At 34.2% G+C, this 22,790-nt stretch overlaps 1 protein-coding gene across 1 annotated transcript; it reads right to left on the bottom strand.

The window, feature by feature from the left end:
* Window positions 1–11,235: 11,235 nt before the first annotated feature.
* Window positions 11,236–17,597, bottom strand: LOC125469279 (disease resistance protein At4g27190-like). Its single transcript, XM_048566438.1, is given in 7 exon segments — window positions 11,236–11,307; window positions 11,309–11,452; window positions 11,637–11,670; window positions 11,672–12,450; window positions 12,630–13,280; window positions 13,394–13,762; window positions 14,921–17,597. Coding segments are annotated over 7 exon segments (4,674 nt in total). The 5' UTR covers window positions 17,546–17,597.
* Window positions 17,598–22,790: the final 5,193 nt, after the last annotated feature.

Below are 22,790 nucleotides of genomic sequence, written 5' to 3'. Positions count from 1 at the left end.
ACAAAAAGAAAAGTACGAGAAGAGGGGATGAAAGAGGATGATAATAAGAGGGCAGAGAATCCTACTCCGAAATTTTAACACTTTTCTTTGATGAAAGTGTGAAATAGAGGAGGCGATACATAAAACCAAAGTTTGTGGAATTTGGAGGTTTAGGTTGAGATTTTGAGTCCAAATTGGATTGGGGGAACTGAAAACCAGAAGGTTATTAGGGATCTATGATAAGATCCAAATCTCTAACCCCTTAATCAACCTGCAAGTCACAGAGGATAGAGATGGAGAGGGAAGAGAGAGAGAGAGAGAGAGAGAGAGAGAGAGAGAGAGAGAGAGAGAGAGAGAGAGCAAAGCTCTTGAGATGTTTTTTGGTTATGTATTTCTGTTTGTAAATTATGATCTACCCATTTGAGGGAGCTGGGCTCCTTTTATACAAACTCTACTTCTTAAAACGCTAGCTGGCATCAATTCTTAACAATTCAATTAAAGCATAAACCTCAATTACATTTTGGGTTCATAACAATATTCCCCCCTTGAAAACTGAAGGGTGTTTAGAGAAAAAAGTTGGTGTATACATAATTAATTATAAATTTAATGACCACGGGGTGACTCAATAATTCGAGACGAATTCCACATTCGTAATCCACACAGCACGTCCTGAGTTTGATTCTTGGTGCTGGTGAATAATCAGCCTAATGCTGTCGTTTACTGGTTTAGTTTTTCAGTTATGCTTTTAATTAAGTTGTAACAATTGTGTTTATATCGAAACTTGGATGTTTATGTGCGCTTGTGCATCTACCAAGCCAGATGATTACTAGGAGTGATTTAGTTGTGTCGTCAATTTGTTTTTGTCAAATGTTATGAAATCCTTACTGGATTCATTTATTTAATCGAGTCAAATGATTTAATACTAGTAATGTATGTTTAGGATCATAACTGAGTCAACAAATAACTCTTGAATTAAAAACTCAAAGGCTACCATACTACAAAATACCTTGTCACATACTTAACATAAGTGAGCACATTATACACTAATATCATTCAGTCTAAGTGGCACTCAGTCTCGATATTGTTGGATGTCCTGAGCTTACATGTTCATGGATGATAATGGTCAATTAATTGAAAGAAAAGGTAAGAACTTGACACTTTTAGGGGCACCATTAGTACCATGTGGAACTTGCAAGGTTATAAGGTTGACACTTACTTTATGCTAAAATCGCTTTTACAAATACATTTTACCAAACACCTAACTTATATATAAGGTTGACACATGCTTTATGCTAAAATCACTTTTACAAATACATTTTAACAAATGCATATTTGAATTTATTAATTTTGTTTAACTTCCTCCAATTATATCCTTATAGATGTACCTAAATGAGAAAACATTGAAAAAATATAATAATGTCACATAAGAAACATGTAAATATATAAGTGTACCGACAATATACTAAAAGGAATTGATGTACCTAAATGTCTGTACAGAAATATAAGATGTACCTAAATGTTGTACTGAAATGTATTATATTAAATTAAGGTACTTAAATGTCTGTACCGAAATGACTATACTAAGATATATTAAATGAATTAATCTACCTTGGTTATCGCACTTTCTAGGTTAAGCTGCATGCCAGGCTCCAATAAAGTGCCTCCACCTCCTCCTACATTCAAATACATAAAATAAAGATGATCATATAAAATGTGAAATATTTGATGGGATCCATTTTGGAAACGTAGAATACTGAAAATATATTAAAATGAATTGATGTATCTAAATGTCTATATTGAAATATAAGATGTACCTAAATATCTGTATCGAAATGTATTATAATAAATTAATGTACCTGAATGTCTATACCGAAATGACTATACTAAAATATATTAAATGAATTAATCTACTTAAATGCAGAACTAAAAGTGTATTGAAATATAGTTTACTAAATAACTATAACAAAATAAAATATCAGAATATAATTAAATGTAGAAGAAAAAGAAAAAGAATATAATTATGAGATTACTAAATGTATGAACGGACTAAATTTGATTTTAACCTTACACAAGATTTTAGTTTAAAAGTAATATTTTTGAAGGATTAGAATGCAATTTTGTATTTTAAATATGTTATTGTTGATACTATATGTGACTTGCAGAAACTTATGCATGTGAACCTGAAGTTCGTAGACTTTGATCAAAGATATTAGGGTTGAGGACCCTAGGGATATCGCTTTAACCAAAGGGTTGACTATCTATCAGCTTTCCCCATAGCATCCTAGCATGTCATAGCCAACATATTCAATTCAGATTTGACAGTTGTTCGACTTGATCTCAACTTGACTGGTAAAGCAATAATATAGGTTAAACAAAACAAACAAATTCGCACAAACAACTAAAAAAAACTCATAAAGAGCAAAGGAGTGAAACAAAAGACAGGGAAAAATCAAAAGACGTACCTCCTTATATCTTGTCTCTCCAAATTCCTTTGCCTATAGAACACTGGAGCACAAGCTGTTTGTTTATAAAGCTGAATTGAGTATGTATGCCTTTTTCCCCTTTCTAAGTAACACCGAGTGATGGGAAATTGAAATTGTCAGAAAATAAAATCAAGAGGCACAGGAAACAACGAAATTGATAGAACGTAATTTTTTTTTTTTTTTTCGGCTTTTGATTTTGGGATTCAGCTTTTCAAATTTATAGGTAAAGAAAAGTAAATTAAGCAAAAGAAGGTTGTTGTGATGAAGAAACCAAAACCAGACAAGTGTCTGTAATTAGAAGATGGAGCAAATAATGAGATGGGCAATGGCAAGAACAACTTTCTTAGCAGAAGAAGATGAGACAAATAATGCATGAGAGAGATAACGTGGTGTGATAGAGAAATGCAATTAAAAAAGACTAAACTTGAGGACTTATTCTGGTATTTGGTAGGTTAGAAATGGCTATATTAGTTGACGTCAATTAAATTATAACTTAATTTTCATGGCAATTATTTAGCACTTTGGAGTGGGAATCTACGCCAACTCCTAAATTAACAATATTTTCTCGTATTATAATATTAATCAGGTGATGTTCTGCATAAAGAAAACCTCACAGCAAGACTATGGAGAAGGGCGGGTCAACGTTGTATTGAATTAAAAAAGACTAAAGCTAGGACTTATTGTGGCATTTGATTCCTCGATGAAATTGTACTGGCTGTATTAGCTATGAAAATAATTTTATGTTATTCTACTATGTTGGGGTTTGAATCTAAATCAAGTAACCACTTGATCAGTAAGCCTTTTAAGTTGATCAGTAAGCTTTAGGAGGTTGCATGATCACTTGATCAGTAAGCCTTTGTTAGCTATCCACTCATTACTGAATTTTAAGTTAATCTATCAATAATCAGCCTAATGCTGTCTTCTACTGGTTTAGTTTTTCAGTTACGCTTTTAATTAAGTTGTTCCAATTGTGTATATATCGAAACTTGGATGTTTATGTGCGCTTGTGCATCTACCAAGCCAGATAATTACTGGGAGTGATTCAATTGTGTCATCAATTTCTTTCTGTCAAATGTTACGAAATCCTTACTGGATTCGTTTATTTAATTGAGTGAGATGATTTAATAATAGTAATGTATGTTTAGGATCATAAATTAGTCAACAAATAACTCATGAATTAAAAACTCAAAGGCTACCATACTATGAAATACCTTGTCAAATACTTAACATAAGCAAGCACATTATACACTAATACCATTCAGTCTGAGTGGTACTCAATCTCGATATTGTTGGACGTCCTGGGCTTACATGTTCATGGATGACAATGGTCGATTAAGCAAAAGAAATGGTAAAAACATGACACTTTTAGGGGCACCGTTAGTATCATCTGCAACTTGCAAGGTTATAATAAGGTTGACACTTGCTTTATGCTAAAATCGCTTTTACAATACATTTTACCAAACACCTAACGCGCGTTAATCTCTCCGTTGCCCCATATATGTTCATATTTCAAACACAAAATGTGAAATTGAAGTAAAATTGAAATGATTATCAACATGATCTTAGAGATTTGCGTAAAATTAAGCTTAATCATATTTCATCAATGTGGAGGGCAAGGGCAATTAATTATTAACTCTAAAAGGTAATTTCCTTTGTGCAAGTTCGCCTATTTGGAAGAAGGAAGAGCAAGAACAAGGGCGTTACTATTCACAAATATATATATTTTAATATTCACAAATATATATATTTTAATATTTCTTCGTCTTATTCCCATATGTCATTATCGCCGTAGATTTTTATTTAATTTGCAAGTGTTATGAACTTTGTAAGATTTTTGAAGTGTTAACTTTTTAAGTTTTTTAAATTTTCTAATGATTTTTCTAGATGGTAATTTTTTAGATTTTTTTTCTATTTTTCAGGGTTGGATTAGTCCTAACCTTTGAAATTTTCAATTTTTAAAATTTGACGCGCAACAAAGCGCCATGTGGTGCATAGCCCTAAAATTATTTTTTTTTTTTATTTAACCGTTGGAATCCAACGGCTGTTGCTGCCTCAAATTCGAGTCGTTTGGCTCAGTTGGCCCCCCTTTGTCTACTACATTTCCTGGCCTAAAGCCCTTGCAATAATTGACGGGGCAGCTACTTTTCTGCCAATTGCCCCATGTTTTTCAAACCGCTGGAATTGATTTCAAAACCCATAGGCAGTTTCGCCCAATTCACAGGACAATCCCACCACTGGTGGAGATTCTCTTATAAAGGTAGGGGTGGACGTTGGAACCGAAAATCAAAACCGAAACATGAACTAAATCGGACCGCACCAAACAGTTTTGAAATTGCACCGTAGTGTAGGAAAACGTTTTGGTTTCGGTTTTGACTTTTGAAAACCGCACCGAATCTCATACCACACTTCAAATTAAATGTCATTTTTAATTGGTTGTTTGGTAGAGTCCATACATTTAGTATGAACTCAACCACACTAGAATATCATCTTTCTTTAGTCTTCGACAGTCTGCTCAGAGGCAGCTCTCGCCTCTCGATTTCAATTCTTATCACTCATCAATCTCTCTCTCTCTCTCTCTCAAAATTCATCTGATTCATCTATTTTGGCAATTGACCATTTCAACTTTATAATGTTGTTGATTGCTGATAACGAGCATTTCGTATTTTGGAGATTGCATTTTATTAAATGTGATGTGTAAGTTTATGATCCAAAACCCATTGATGACATTAGTAGAATGCAGCAATGCAAGCTCTATAGAATTATTTTGTTGTGGATGGCTGGATGTGAATTTTGAATGCAAAGTGCAAATTGTATAAAACACAAGATGATAAGTATTTTCTTGTAGCAGCTTTGGATTATATTAAATGAACATTTTTGGTTCAAATTATTTTACATCATAAATACCTTGCTATGGCTTCATCATTGAGTTGGCTTGAGACGTCATCTTCGGATTGGGCCATACGGTCAATTTAGTGTCGGCTAGCACATTACAACCTCGTAACTTGTGTTATTGAGGTCGGAGTGTGTCACTTATGCAACGTTAAATCTTGACATCACATAGATCAAATGATGATAAATGTGCTTAAGTTATAAATCTAATCAAATGGAGCTGCATTTTGTTCATTCTCTGGAGCTGCATTCCCTTCCCCAGACGGAGCCGAGTGCATCCACAGAAACCCAACTCCTCAAAGATCCCCAAATGCATCCCTTTCCAGACTTACCTAAGTCCACCCCCATGCCACTTTATTCTTATCCCTTTCCCATCCCAGATAATTTTTTTACTTTCTCCATCCACTAATCTCTTGTTTGACTTCTGACTTTCACTCTCTTTCACTCCAATTTCTTCTATTCCATTGATTAAATTTTTTTTTTTTTTTTTTTTTTTTTTTTGCAATTTTTTTATCAAGGTCCTCAGGTTTTAATAAACGTCATTATTTCAATAATAAAATGTTTGCATATCAACATAGTTAAATTTTATTTCTAAAATATATTCATTTAGTGTTAAAAACGTTACATTCGATAAATTTATATTCATGGCTAAACTTTATATCAAATATTTATATTTTTAATTTGTGCCCCATTTTAATTTGCAACCTTTTTTTTTTTTTTTTTTTTTTTTACTAATTTTCTTTTTAGTTTTAATTGGACCCATATATTAATTTATTTTTGTGCCCATATTTTTTAAAACTTCATTTGTACTCATTTTGTTTTGAATCTTATATTTGTACCCATAATTTACTTATAATGTATCCATTCTTCTTTATAAACTTACCACTTTGTTATATGTAAAATGTGCCAAATTTTTTTGTGAAATTTTATATTTAAAATGTACCAAGTTTTAACACTATGGATACATTCTTTTGCCATTTGTTATTTTGTATTTTTACATTGTTTTTATCCATTTATTCAATCAATTTTATTGAAATTTTTGTATTGCAGCAGTTTCTAATAGTAATAAATGAAGGATTTTAAATCTGAGATTTATATGCCATATATATACACACACACACATATATACACATGAATTATGCGATTATAAATATCATAAAATGTCAAATAATTAATGTCAAACATATAGAAATATTACAGATTAATAGTAATTTCATGAGGTGTACCAAGTTAAGGGACTTTGATAAAAATTTGAATACAATTAAGGTTTTAGACAAAGAGTGTCAGTGACTAGGGACTGGATCCAAGTCTCCCTTAATTCAATTTCCAATTCATATTTTGTTTTGTTTTAATATTCAATGTGTATAATATTCATTGTCTCCTATCAAATATTTGAATTTATTAATATACATATTTGAATTTATTAATTTTGTTTAACTTGCTCCAATTATATCCTTATAATGTACCCAAATGAGAAAACATTAAAAAAAAAAAAAAGGACACATAAGAAACATGTAAATACATAAGTGTACCAAAAATATTTTTAAAATTAATGAATTGATGTACCTAAATCATGGATGGAGCCAATGAAGGCTCACTAGGGGTAGATGCCCCTACTCAAGTAATTCGTTGGTTAAGCTGCATACTGCAATTATATATATCCATGTGTTATTTTTGAAGAAAATACATGTGCCTAATATCAAGCATACCATACTACTTCTACTCTATATCAAATATAATATGAGCAAAAGTGCTCTTGCTCTGTCATTCAAACCAAAAACCCCCTCATCCGCCTATCATGTATTAATATTTTTCTCATCAATTTGCCACTTTCAACTGGTACTAAATTTTTTATAACATTGCAATTGTGATACATCGTCATATGAAATCATCTCCAATATCATATTTGGTATAAGCCATACTATAATAATGTCTTTTAGTTGTTTTTCAAGTTGCCCCCGCTAGAAGAAATCTAGTTTCGTCCCTGACCTAAATGTTTGTACCGAAATATATTATAATGAATTAATGTACCTAAATGTTTGTACGAAAATGTTTGTGCTAAATGATATTATATTGAATTAATGTACTTAAATGCCTCCATCGAAATGCACATACCAAAATGTATTAATATACCTAGATGAATAACATGAAGTGTATTGGGATATTATGTAAATGAAATTATTTTACCTATGTCTGTAACAAAATAAAATATCATAATATTATTTGTGGAACCCCAAGATGTTATTGGGATATTATTCCTTGTTCTTATAATGGAGTGGCACTCGGTCTTGCCAAGTTAAGTTTACGTAATTGTTCTAATGTAGTTTGGTTTGAGGAACCCCCATATGTTGTTTGGGAAGTTCTCAACCAAGATATGTTACTCCCTTGAGTTTATGAATAAAAACTATCGTATTCTATTCAAAAAAGAATATAATTAAATGTAGTTAATATTAACATTAGGAAAAATAAACATGAAAATGTAATTATGAGGTTATTAAATGTATTAAGGGACTAAATTAGATTTTAATCTTAAGCTAGAATTTAGTTTAAAAGTCATATTTTTTAAGAACTAAAATGCAGTTTTCTATTTGAAATATGTTATCGTTGGTGCTTTGTGTGACTTGCATAAACTTACATTTGTGAACCTGAAGTTTGTCGACTTTAGATTAAAGATTTTAGGGTTCCAAAGGGTTGACTTTCCCATCAACATTCACCGTAGCACGCTATCAATATCATAGCCAATGTATACGACTTAGACTTGATAGTTGTTCGACTTGAATCTCAACTTGACTGGTAAAGCAATAATTTGGGTTAAACAAAACGGGCAAATCCGCACAGACAGCTAGAAAACCCATAAAGAGCAGAGGAATGGAATAAAAACACGTACCATATACCTTATCTCTCTATATTCCGTTGCTTACATAACCCCGAAGCACAATCGGTTGGTAAATGAAGCTGAACAAAATATGTATACCTTTTTTTTTCTTTTCAGGTAAAACCGAGCGACAAGAAGTTGAAATTGGTAGAAAATGAAATCAGGAAACACAGGAAAGCAACGAAATTGATTTTTCACTTTTAGAAGTAAAGCAAAGTAGATTAAGCTGAAGAAGGTTGCTGTGATGAAGAAACCAAAACGAGACAAGTGTGTGTAATTAGAAGATGGGGCAAATAATGAGAAAGGGATGGGAAGAAAAGCTCTCTTAGCAGAAGAAGATGAGACAATGAATGCATGAGAGAGAGAACGTGGTAGGATAGAGACGCTCAACGTTGTATGCAATTAAAAAAGAGTAAGGTAAGAAAATGGCTGTATTAGTTGACGTATTGAGAAATGTGACAACGAACGTGGTACGATAGAGAAGCCCAATGTAGTATGCAGTTGAAAAAGACTAAATGAGGACTCATTCCGGCAGGCATTTCCGACTTCCTAGGAAAGAAAATGGATGTATTAGTTGGCGTATTGAGAAATGTGAGAGACAACGTAGGGTGAGATTTTTCAACCCATGAAACCCGGAAATCTGAATAAAAATTCTGATTCCATCTCTCAAACCATGAAAGGGTCATGGCTCCTAAGTTATAAAAACTCCATTAAAAACTCATCAACCAAATTCACTATCTCATAATCCACAAAATATACAATTATTCACGGTTCCAGAACATGTATCTAACATCCACAAATTTCCGATGGAAAACTTTTGAGGAAAAAAAAAAGGTGTAGGGAGAAACCCTTAGAAAAATTAATAACTTTGGAAAACAAGGGGAGACAAATTCAAATTGTAGATTTACCTCCGGACTTCTTTCAGTTTCAAAATTCTTGGGTTTACAGATTCAAATCCTGGGTTTGCCCGGTATAGTTCGATGAATATTTGAAAATTGACAACCACGATTACCGATTCATAGTGTGAGAGGATAGCTGAAAATTTTGAGAAGAGAGTAAGGCTTTTACAATGCTTCTGGCTTCATCGGGAATATGAAAGGGTGAAGAACAGCAAGTGGAGAGAAATATAATTTTAAATAGGGTTTTTGAACATTAGTCCTTGCAAAATATTAAAATTATATATATAAAAAAAAACCTGATGCTAGATTACATATTCAATTTAATCCCTTAAAGTGTACTTTTATCAAAAATTACATTCAATTTTTGTTATTTAATGTGTATTTTTATATAATCTCTCCGCATTAAATTTTAATTTTATTAAAATGCACATATTTAGTTTTTTTTTAATTATAAATGAATGTAAATGAGAAAATATTAAAAGAAATTTGTGATGCAAAAATATATAAATACAGAAGTGTACAAAAATGATTGTGCCGAGATATATAAAATTGAATTTTTTGTACAGAAATATTTGTACCTACATGATTGTACCGACATATATTATAATGAACCTAAATGTATGTACCGAAATGTATTATATTTAATTAATGTACCTAAATGTCAATACCGAAATGTATGTACCAAAATGTACGTATTGAAATGTCAATACCGAAATATATATACCAAAATGTATGTAACTAAATGTTTATGCCGAAATGTATGCACCAAAATATACATACCTAAATGTATGTACCAAAATATAATATATTGAATTAATGTACCTAAAAGTCAATACTCAAATGTGTGTACCAAAATGTACATAACGGAATGCATTATATTGAATCAATGTACCTATATGTTTGTACCGATGGATATATCGAAATATTCAAATGTATTAATGTACCTAAATGAAGAACATACAAAATTATTATCGGAATATATATTATAAAAAAATTAGTTGCCTAAATGTAGACATTAAAATATATTATGATGAATGAAATAAAAATTAAATTTAAATGTAATTAATACATTAAAATAAAAATAAACAGATAAATAAAACATCAAAATATAACTAATAAATGATATGATTAAATGTACTAAGGACTAAAATTAGATTTTAATCTTACACAAGATTATAGTCTAAAACTTATCTTTTTTAAGGATTAAAATGAAGTTTTCTAATTTTAAATTACTATTTTCTTAAGTTATATTAACAGTGGAACTGAAGGAGTACTAACAACACGTGCTGGGCCAGTCCGGCTGGACTCCCTTTTGGCGCGAGTCCCGCTAGCATTCTCCTTGATTTAAAGTCTACGAACTTCAACTTCACAAACGTAAGTAATAAGGTGTATGTTACGTTTATTAACACTTCAGCAATAATTCAATTATCAACAATCACATAATATAATTTATAAAATATGATTTAAATTAATAGTTTCTCTAACAATATGGTACCTTAACACACGGTGAATGTTCTTCATGAAGAAAACCTCACAATAAGACCGAAGCTTCCTAAATGGTTCTTTTTCCCAACTTTGCAATACTAAAACTTAGCACCTCAGTTTTACTATATCTCCAGAAATTGTTTACCAACAACAACAAGAAGAACAAGAAAGCCTTTTTTCATTAAGTGAGGTTGGTTGTATGAATCCTAGAACACCATTCCGCTCGGTTGAAATGAATCGAATAGAATATTTGTAACAAAAATAATTGATTTTTAAAATTGTTCAAATTTGGTAATTTAGTATGCTTTTTATGTGCAGTTCTAGTTTGGTTCTTATTTGAAATGAATTGAATCAAATTATATGCGCATTTCTGATTTAGTCCATTATTCTAACATATGCAATATTTATAATTCTTCACCACTTCAAATGCATCAATGTTTACAGAAATCACACAAGCATTATTTCCCAAACACCAAAACCAAAAATATAGCGAATAAAGCTCCAAATACAAATCACACTATTACGACGAAACACACAAGTCAATACAAGCATAACATGTCGTGGAATATGATTCAGTGCCTTCTCAAATTGCACAGAGAATAGTTAGAGCAAGTAACGAGGAAAATCAGAGTGCCTTCCAGTCTGCTCTCCAGGCTAATATTTCTTCCTTGAAAAGGAAAAACAAAAAGGAAAAACAAAAGGAAGAGGAAAATAACGAACAAACACGCAATTGCACACAATCGGAAAACCTTAACACGCTAGGCAAAAGATGAGGATTCCTTTTTGGCAGAGAGTCCTGCAATTGTAACATCTACATTTGAATCTGCAATCATCAGCTGCTCCTGTAGAAATATATATTTCGTTGACGAAATAAACACATAAATTGTTCAGTATGAAATCTGATTGAACAACTATGAATAAGATGAATAAATCAGACTTCTAAATTTTACGGTTCAAGGTTCAGAAAAAGCTGAAAAATTGGAGAGTGAAATTAATAGTTGTTTAATTAGTGAATGAAGTACTTACAGTTTGATCACGATCATTCTCCTCTGAATCACTTAGCTATTTGTAGTCTTCCTGGTCTTGGATCACTTTGGAGTAACCCATCAGAAGAAATCTTTAAGTCGATCAGCTGGCAGTCCTCGACAAACAAAGTTTTGAAGGATGGGACTTTGAAAATGCAATTTCCCCTGCAAAAGCCTTGCAAACTTGGTAGACCAGAAAGCTTCAAACATTGCAAGCAACTGAAAGTAATCTCATTTTCTGGATCATCTTCCTTGCTCGCTACTATTTCTACCATTCTTTGACAGAACACAACTTCCAACCTCACGAGTTGCTGCAAATTCTTAGCCACGGAATAAGGTATTAAGTATTGCAGTCCGTGACAACTCCGTATGGTCAAATAGATTAGATTCCGAAAGGGTATCAAAGTTGAAGCTAGATTCTCTAATCTACCACATTTTTCCAAACATAGAACTTCCAAGTTTGGAAAAACAGGGCCCCCTGGTTGGGAGTTTTCCATTCCTAGATGAATCAGCTCCGGCATTTCGTTGAGCTGCAAAACCTTTACACGTGGGAGGGTCTCAACTTCATGTGTTTCCCCTCTACTACTTCCTTGGTGGTCGTGGACAAATAATTCTTTCCAAGGAGCAGAGAGCACAACAAGCATTTCAATATTCTGTAAATTCTCAAAGAAAACATCTGACTTGGGATGTGAAGTAGCAAAACAAATTGTGTTTACATTGCTCAACAACTCTGTCGGGAATGGACCATACGGTTCATACCAAATCTCCATGTTCTCGTCCAATACCAACACTTCCAAGTTGAGGAATGACTTACCCTGAAATATAATCAACGATAAGAGCATGCTTTAAAATATTTTGAAAAACTGGACAACGCATAATAACTTTAATATTAAAAACATAATAAATGTATTTACTTGATGGTGCATGTTTAACTAGTATGTAAAAATTACATAAAATTTCGAATATCAAAAAAGTTGTGTACAAGTATGGTTACCTTCTCAATTAAAAAGAAAGGTTGTTCCGTTGGTATTGGGTGGCCCAACTTAAACTTGTCTTGATATGTTGAAAATTCAGCAGCAAAAATCTCCACACCACCACATTTAATGAACTTCAATATGTTGAGTGATGGCCAATTAGAAACATGCAGTCCTGGATAGAAACTCCGAAGTTGGGGCATATTATCAAATATCATAGTTGTTACTTTAGGGAACTCAAACTCCTCGTATGCCATTTGTGGTCCTTCTTCCTTCACAACAATTTCCTCCATTAAACCACAATTCTTGACGCTGAACTCATTTAGTTGCTTAAGATCTTTGGCCACTGAGGCGAGAAATACATTTTTCAAACTCTCACATGAGTCTATCCAAACTGAATTTAGATTTGGGCACTCAAAACCATTCAACTGAGTGGTAGATGATGAGTCATATACCACTTGTAGTGACTGGCACTGCTCTATTTGTAATCTCTCTAGAGCATTCAATCTTCCCATGATACTTGGCCCAAAGATATTAATCAGACTGTGGCATCTACGAACATCCATAATTCTGAGCTTGCCAAAAGAATCTGAATGAAGTTGGTTGTGGAATATTGTCTTCAACTTAGGTAAGTCCCATATGCACAACATCTCCAAGCTAGGAAATCCTACCTGTCACACATTCATTTTAGAACTTGTGAACAAACCTTTTTTTTCACAAGAGGGGGATGCATGCATAAGTTGGAAATAAAAGCATAAAGAAAAGAAGTGACGTTATAACTCACCTTTTCATCAAAGAGCTCAATATCTCTTTCTTCTTTGTTGGTTGTAATATTTTCACTCTTAGCATCAAAGATGAATGTCTCCAGTTTAGTACAATCGTCTAGATCTAAATACCCCAAAGACGGAAATTTAATGTAACTTCCTGAGCTAAATCTAACGAGGTTTGGAAGATGGTGTAGCTCTAGATGGCGTAGCTTATCAAACATGTCATTTGTATTCTCCTCATTTCCCACTATCTCTTCCATGATTTGACAATTGGATATCTTGAGGATTTTGAGTTGTCTAAGACATTTAGCCATAGAACTTGAAAACAAGAATCTTAAACTATCACATTGATGCACAATCAAAGTTGTTAAGTTGGCCATCATAACCTGCATCGCACATAACAAAATTCATGTTTATATTAGGAAATTACAATTTACATTGTTGTTAGCCGTATATATTCAAAATGTGTAGATATAAAGTAAATATCATATATTTAAAAAGTAAGCTACCATGCTACTAGACGGATGTAGTCCTTGTACTTTCATTAATTCGCAAAGAACAAATTAGAGTAAAAACTATGGTTTGACGGTATTCCTCTTCACTTGGGAGGGAGAGGTCTTAGGTTGAATCTTGTAGATGACGAATTCGATACTAAATTAAATTGCTCATTCTATGGCTTAATCGAACTCTCTCTCTCCTTAATATCTAAATATCAACTAAAAAAAAAAAAAAAAACTCTCTTTTATGACGCGTCTCAATACTTGACAGTGTCCACAGACTTCACCCTAACATAACTCTATCAACTCCCAATAAAATTAAATAAAAATAAAAGCAAAAGTTAAGAAAACGGAGCCGCTCGTCCTCTTCCTCTCTCTCTCACTTCCCGAAACACCACAGCAGCAATATCAATTGCGTCTCCTTCACACTTTAAATCCATAAATCAAAACCCAAAAGCCTCGCCCTTCAATTTAATTGCTCCTTCGAACAATAGGGGACTACTAAATTTGGGAAGATTGAAGAATAAATCCCTTTTGGTGCAAAATTCGTTGAATTTACACCCTTGTCGGTCGAGAATGATCTCGACGTCACAATCGACGATCTCCTATTGCAAATCCTTGGGGTCCTTGCCGTTCACCGTGCAGCCCAGCGTATCGCAGGTTCCGAGAATCTCCTTCACCGTTCCCGCGAGCTCCTCCGGCCATGGATCTGTTCCTCATAACCTTGGCGATCTCGATGACGTCATCAAGGGAGATGCTGCCGCTGTGCTTTAAGAGGTGGTGGTCCGTGAGGGAATGGTGGCGTTGGGAAGGAAGGGGAATGGGAAAGGTACCCAGTACTCTGAGCTACGCTCTGCTGTTTTTATTTTTTTTTCCTTTATTTTAATATCAAGTTGAATATCATGAGTTATCAAATCCTAAAAATAAAAAAATAAAAATAAAAAACTGTGGGTTATCAGAATCTGATAACTTAATAAATCATTTAAATGGTTTTGACTTATTGAAAAAAACGAAAGAATTATATGGTCGAAATAACAGAGAAAGTACCTTCTCATTACTGAAAAGTCTCGGTGGTCCACCAACTTCTTCCTCCAAAACGATTTCGTCGGCATCTGTACCAATCGTTCGCTTGTCTTTGGAAAAGAAACCAATAAGCTTCGGTAGATTCCGAAGTGTCAAAGTTTTTAACTTTTGAAAGGGCTCACCTACAAGTTGCCCATAACATACACTTTCCAAAGTCACAAGGTCTTCAAGAGTTAGAGATTCCAGGTTGGGGAAGGTATTATGAGAATAACTCCAACTGACAAAGTTAATGACATATGTAATTCCGTCGTTGTTTTGAACATGGAGACACTTCAGTTGTTCCACAGCATCACTGTCAAATAGAAAGGAAATAACATTCCCACTCTCCTTCCCGTCCAAGTACAATTGCTCACATCTCTTTACCAGCAACTTTATACCTCGGTCGAATTGATTTCTCCTGGTGAGCTTGAGTTTTAGCATGTTAGAGGAGGTTCCGTACGTGTCAGGATACTCCCAACAATCACCAATAAGTATGGTGTACCTTTCTAACTTATCGGAGAACAAGTTGGCCGGAAGAAGGTTAGCATCTGGAACATGTATGTCTAATGCAGTTAGTTCAGCCAAGTGCTTCAGCTCTGAAACAGTAGCATTACTTCCTCCGCTAGTGGGACCTTCACCCTCCCATTGCTTAAAGCTTTTTATTCCCACCCTCAAGTCTTCTAGTTTTGTCAAGCTTGATATAACGCCAGGCAAGATCAGAGCAAGTTCAGAGCAACCGGTCAAATCCAATAATTGTAGACGAGTCAATTGCCCTATTTCTTTGGGCAACTCTTTAATCCTGGACTTTAGGAGGCTAAGAATTTTCAAGTTTGTTAGCTGTCCAACAAGAATTATGTCTACCAACTCGCACCGATCTAAACACAATGTCTGGAGAAGCTTTAGGGATAGAAGAGACGGAGGTAGCGACGGAATACGGATTCCACTGACATCCAACACTTTGAGTTCTTTCATCCCTTCAAAAAAATTGTTTGGGATTTCCTGGGAGTCGCCCATATTATTAGTGGACAAGATTAACAAATTTAATTCTGGGCATTCCCAAGGTACTTCAGGAAACTTGGGGATCTTGCAACTTCTTAAGGACATCGTTGTGCATTTTTCAAAGAAATCCTCAGTTGGCCATTGTTTCACCTCATCTCCAAATGCTCTTGAAAAGGCTTTTTGATCATCAGTTGCAATCCGGACTGCAACATCTTGTAAAAGTTCATGCATTCTAACAGTTCTATCGTCGATGTCCTGCAATAGGCAAGAATTTTTTAATTTTTTAACCATTACATTCAATGTAGTCCGTGCCTCTTCCACTGTCTCAACATTTTTTATCAAACCCAAACCCATACTATACTTGAACAAGTCACTGAGAAAATTGCTGCTACTCCCGCAAAGCAAGAACAATTGCTTAAGCTCTTGATCCTCCAATTTTTCGTAACTCCACTTTAGAGCCAATAATGCTTTTTCATTTAACTCTTTCTTGTCAAATCTTTTGAAACTTCTCAACGCATCTTTCCATTCCTCCAAACTACTTTCCCTTAAAGCACTTGCAACTGCAACAACCAAAAGCGGCAAACCTCCACATTTCTTTGCTAGCTGGCTTGCTTCTTTCAGTATACGGTTGTCTTTAACGACATTACCCGCCATCTTCTCAAACAAACTCCAACTTTCGTTTTCTTTTAAAAATCCAATTTCAAAATTTTTTTGTGTACGCATATCATGGAATAAAACTTGTCTTTCTCTAGATATCAACAATAACTTACAGTTCGGCACACCGATGAGTCCCACGGCCTCAAAGTCAATTTTTTCCAAAACATCGTCTAAAATGACAAGAGGCTTCCCCTCTTTTATCCTGGCCCGTAGGAGATTCGCCCTTGTTCCCATATCCACAGATTCATCAACATCCATCCTCAACTTTTTGGTAATTGCCTTTTGAATTGTTTCGTTGTCTTTTTTTTCTTTTACATTTAGAATTATAACCACGTCATCAAATAACTTCTCTTTCACAGCTTCTCTGTAAACCTCTTTGGCAAGTGTTGTCTTCCCAATGCCCCCTAATCCGTACACACCAATCCTGTTGATATCAGGTTTTTTCAATTCCGTAATGATATCCTTCACCATAGAAATCCTTGATTCAAAGACCACGTACTCGTCCGAGGCTATGGCAGATATGTCTTCTACGGCAGCTTTGTAAGTAACATTGGAAAACTCTTTTTTTATATTTTCATGTTCTTCAATCTTTTTCATCAGTTTTGTTGCCTTCCTGCTACGTTGATGATAGGATATCAGATTAGGACATATAATGAGACACTTTGTCTTTGCACGGCCTTCATCATGCAAGAGTGCTTCTGCCTCCAGAGTGGTCTTCTTCGCATCTGACTGCCATTTCTGGACATCAGCTTCCACTTTTTGATCAACTTTTCTTCCGACTTCCTCAACTTCATGCTTCATCTTTTGTTGGACAAAATCAAAATCCTCCAATTTACTCTTTAGATCTTCAAGGTTGCATTTGTAGAAAATGATATAACCCACTTGGCGTGCAACTGGTCTAATTGTGTAGTCAATTATTGTAGGAATAATTGCAGTGAGTATCTCCATCGCCATGGCACCTTCAGCTTACCAATTCGTCTGCTTCTCCGATCTGTTGAATGTATACGAATCCAAAATAAAAATTCAAGATAAGAGAAAGAAATCCTTATTTTTAAAGCAGATGAATAAAAGAATGAAACAATAGGTCATACCTTAGCTCATGATCGATACTACGCTTGAAGAAAAACATAGCAGTATGCAAATCATTTTGTTTTCTTTTGCATCTTTTGGAGAAATCTGCATAATAAAAGCAAAAACAAGGTTATATCACACTTGCAAATAGACGTCGAGACCATGAACAAGTTTCCACGTACAATTATTATACTAAAAAAAACTTTCTTGGTACGGAATTTAGGCAGCTGTTTTCAAATCTTAAAAACTATGAAAAAGGTATATAATCTGCTTTGAATTTCAGTGAGACATTTTAACAAACACCATATCTGCACGCTTAAAGCCGGTGCATGAGGCAGAGAACGAAATGTAGAACGATTTGCTCGTTGAAGACCACCACTTGAAGTTTGTACCACAGAGCTACTGATCTAGATGGTACGATGGAGCTACTGAAATCCAGGCAGTCATGAGCTCGAGCAACGCGAGGTTAGGAACAGAGACAACCTCGCTCTGAAAGGTCGAGCAGAGCTAGGAGGCTGCCGAGTGTCTAATTTTGTTCATCTTGAAGAGAATTCAATTTTTTATGTATTTACAAGTATGATAATGGTAGCCATGGTGATTGGTCCTAGACGAAGGGAGATGGAGGAAAAAGGGTGAAAATGTTGCAGGGAGGAACAAAGGAGCTGTTTGGTTGCGTGTTTAAAAGGTGTTTGGTTGTGTGTTGAAAGAACCATATAACTAGATAATGTATATGTTAGATTAATTTAATAATGATTTTTTTTAAAGAAAATATGAAAATGTGATAGCAATAATTTTTTGTTTGATAGTAATATCTTTGTAATGTATAAGATAATGGCAGTGTTGGTGGAGATGGTGGTTATGACAAGAGTGGTGCTGGAAGCAATTGTGGTTAGGTTGGTGGTAATAGTGATGGGGGCACGCCCATTGGATGGTGACAGTTGGAGTTGTGGTGGTGATGACTGTTGAAATTGTATCCTAAAAATTAATAGCGCTATGTTGGATATCATAAAACAACTCTATTATAACTATGAAATTCCGTATTTTGAAAATATATTTGGTATTATTATTTTAAAAGAGCTATTTTGAAATGTTTTTACATTACATTTATTTATGTGTGTGTTTAGGTTTGCGTTGTTTGCACCACCTGGTGATACTTTGTTCCATAGGATAGGACCAAAAATAGTTTTATGTTATGTTATTAGAATCTTGTTTGCCGCCCACACCACCCAATGGTATTCTTGTATGTTGTCGTCTTCTCCTAATATATGAGAGATTTTTCAGTATAATCGGTACACGAGGTGGTACATCATGTGTCACTATACAAATAATGGATTGAAAAGTTATTAACTTAAAAAAAAAAAAATTCTCACCCAATGGCAGGGCCACTTGAGGACTAGGTGAGGCATGTGCCTATCCTGAAGTTTCTCACCTTTAGTTTTTGTTTGTATGTTTTTAGTTGGATACTTTGTAATCTTTTACTTATGTACTTTTCCTCCCAACTAGCTTTATTTTATTTCAAAAAAAATGTGTTTTACAATAATATTGTTATGAAACCAAATCCTTATATCAACTAGCCTTCCTTAGTTAGTCACCCTTTTGCATGATTTGTTGAATAGTGAAACCACGCATATGTGGCATAGAGGAAGAATTTATCTTCATAGTTGCAGTAATTTTTGTTCAATTTCAATCTAGGAATTTATAAAGAAGTTTGGTGCTTATTATATAATTATCTCAATCTTCTTCTTTTTTCACGACTTAATTCTTTTCACGACTTAATTCCTCTCTTTCGATTAAAATTTTCCATTATGCTACAAAAATGAACTTTTCTCGCATTAGTTATATTATTTTTTGTCCAATTTCTTTCATACGGCTTAGTGTACAGATGGAGAGATAAATGAACTTTTCTCGCATTAGTTATAGTCTGGTTCCGCTACTATTCTCACCACTTATATAAAAAACACAATGAAAATTTTCGCCTAATATATAGATAGAGAGATCCACTAATAGTAGTAGCTAGAGACGGCATGCATGCAAATGATAGTTCATTTGCATGGGAAAAGAAGAACATAAAAGGAAGGCCTTTCAAATAAAACTCTCCCCAAACACCCACTTATCTTTTTCTCTTTACTAGTATCCAAACATCCATCTTCTCGGTTTACCAAAAAAAAATCATCCATCTTCTCTCTCACTAAAGGCTGCCATACCTCCACCAACCACCTCCCTCCCCTTTCTCCTGAAGCCATGGCAGCTCCATCCCCTAAATTTCATCACCCATGACAGATCATATTCATCTTACTAACCTTATGAAGGAAATTTCACCCAGAAGAAAAATCACAAAGGAGTTTGAAATTATTTGGGGAAATTTGGGCTTCTATGTTACCGTGAATTCCATGACGGAGAAGTCCAACGACAACGACGGAGTGCTACCATGGCTTTCACTATAAAGAATAGGATGATTTTGGGGTGGGGTCGTTGACAAAGAAAGGTTGGAGGATAAGTGGGTGGCACCAATGGAGGAGACGAGGTTACCGGAAATGTTGAATATATGGTAGTTGCTGAAACTATAAAGGAGGCCATTTGAATACATGGACATATTAGAGACTTGGGGGTTGATCAGAAGTAGGTGGAGGTGCATTGTTATAGTCCGAGTGCCATTTATTTTGCTAAGTATCAAGTTCATCATGTGAAAACTAAGCACATAGATGTGTTTTACAACTTTGGCTTGAAGTCATTGGTGAAGGGGAGATCATTCTCCAGAAGATTCCAACAAAAGACAACCCCGCTAATATGTTAACAAATGTTGTTAGTGTAGTTCATTGTTTGAACTTGGCTCACATTTTGCCTATATAAAGATGGTGTTAAGCAATAGAAGTTTTAGAGCATTTGGCTCGGCATGAGTTATTCTCTTGCTAGCATTTAGGAGTGGTTATGTATTGATTGTTGATTATTTTGATTTGGCTCGTCATGGCACTTTCAAAATATGGCCAAGGTAGAGATTGTTGAATATGTGGCCAAATTATTGTGGGCCTTTATTTGTAAGCCGAACAACCCACTGAAAGAGCCTTTTTTTATTGGCCCACGTGATAGCCACGTGAGGTTGCTAGGGTTTTAATTAGCAGCAAATCCTACCTTTTGAAATCATCAAAAAAAAAAAAAAAAAAAGAGGAAAATTAAGAGGAGCTGACAATCCCATTATTGGAGAAGAAAAGAGAGCTACTCCATTTTTTTTTTTTTTTTTTTTGAGTCGAGTGATAGCGTTAGTAAGTTAGATGTTAGATTAGCCACTGGCAGGGTTCGAACTCACACCATCATGCAAGGCACAACATCTTTCCACAACTATGGTAAAAGGTCATTTGCAGCTGCTACCCTATTTGGTTAGCAATCATCCATCAAATTAGTTGTTGTTGTAATAGCTTTGAGCTTCGTATAGAGAAGAAATTACTCACTATATTTCCTTCTCTATTTGGTTCTTTGGTGTGTAAGAGCTAAAGGGTGTATTGGGGTTTTGGGTTGTGAGATTGTCAAACACTTTATAAACACTCCTATTTGATTGATAGTGGATTATTGGTGAGCTCCTACTGCTGCAATGACGTACTCTAGTTACACTGACTGTTGAGGAACCTCGTTAAATCTTGATGTCTTTTCTATTTTTATTCTTATATTTCAATTGATATATTTCCTGTGAGTTGGCTTGAGTTGGTTTCCAATTAGTTTGGTGTTATCTTAGCACAACCCAAAGCCTATCAAGGCTCTAAAAACTCCATTTCAGATCCCCAATAACCTTCTGGTTTTTAGTTCCCACAATCCAATTTGGACTCAAATTCTCAACAAAACCCTCCAAATTCCACAAACTTTGGTTTTAAATTTCACCTCCTCTATTTCACACTTTCATCAAAGAAAAGAGTTAAAATTTTAGACTACTTTGGTCTCAAATCAGACTTCACAGTCTGATTTCTGAAGAGGGAGAAGGATGAGACTTTGGGGCTCCGTTGATTCCACATCCCAATGTTTTACTTTTTAAATTTTATTTTGCTTTAGCCAAAAAAAAAAAAAATTATGCACGACCATCATCCATGTAGGCCACAGCGACAAGTCACTGCACAGTCACCGTCCACGTAGGCACCACATTACGCTTTAACTAACATTCGGATGGCCAGACTAACAAAAGTATGAAAGTGTCACAAAATTTGAACTTTAGGTACACGACTAAGATGAAAAAACTTATATATGAGAGTTTGAAAATCACGATACTTCAAGGTAGTAAAGTGAGAACTACCCTTCTATAAATGATATTTGGAAAATAGTATTGCAAACAAAAAAGACAGGAGGCTCAAAAGACAAATACAATTTTGCGTTTTTTGAGTCGAGCGATAGCGTTAGTAAGTTAACTGTCGAGATTTGAACCCACGCCGTTATGCAAGGACATAACATCTTTCCATCACTGTGATAAATGGCCACTTGCAATTTTGCATTTTTATAACTACATAATGCACGAGTTAGTTTAATTTTATAATCTCTACTAATTAATAAAACACTCATTGTCAACCAAAATTCTATAAAATTACCAATTTAACCCTCCAATTAAAACAGAACATGAATAAAAAATATGGAGCATAAATGTAATTTCACACAACCAAATTTTGCCATTTTTTTTTCAAAGCCTTACCTACATGTAATCCTAACATATCCCTAATTTAAAAATAAAAAAAATAAAAAAACTCCCACTCCCACATTCTCTATCACTCTCTTCCTCTCTCCTTCTATTTCAAAAACAAAATTAAAAAAAAATTCTCACACACTTTGTGTGTGCCCATATACTAGTAAATTTTTAGTAAAATATTGAAAGCATGTCTAGTATTCATATATACTAGATAAAAGTACAGTTTAAAAAAGAATTGGAATTTTAATAAGAAAAAAGAATTGAAATTAAAATTAAAAAGGGGAAAAGTAGGGAATGGAAGAGAAAAAGTGTAGGAGTAAAACTATGGTTATTTGCAAGTGGCTCTTTACCATAGTGGTGGAAAGGCGTTGACTGTTGAGTCCTTACATAATGGCGTGAGTTCAAATTCCGTCGGTGGTTAATCTAACAAAATCTATCGTTTGACAAAAAAAAAAAAAAAAACTATGG

Source organism: the organism of the source record quoted next, unplaced genomic scaffold (assembly GCF_019419815.1).
Source record: "Pyrus x bretschneideri cultivar Hongxiangsu unplaced genomic scaffold, Pyrus_bretschneideri_v1 Contig41, whole genome shotgun sequence".
In the NCBI taxonomy this organism is placed as follows: domain Eukaryota; kingdom Viridiplantae; phylum Streptophyta; class Magnoliopsida; order Rosales; family Rosaceae; genus Pyrus; species Pyrus x bretschneideri.
Note: the sequence above shows the minus strand (reverse complement) of the source record. Positions and strands in the feature narration are given on the sequence as shown.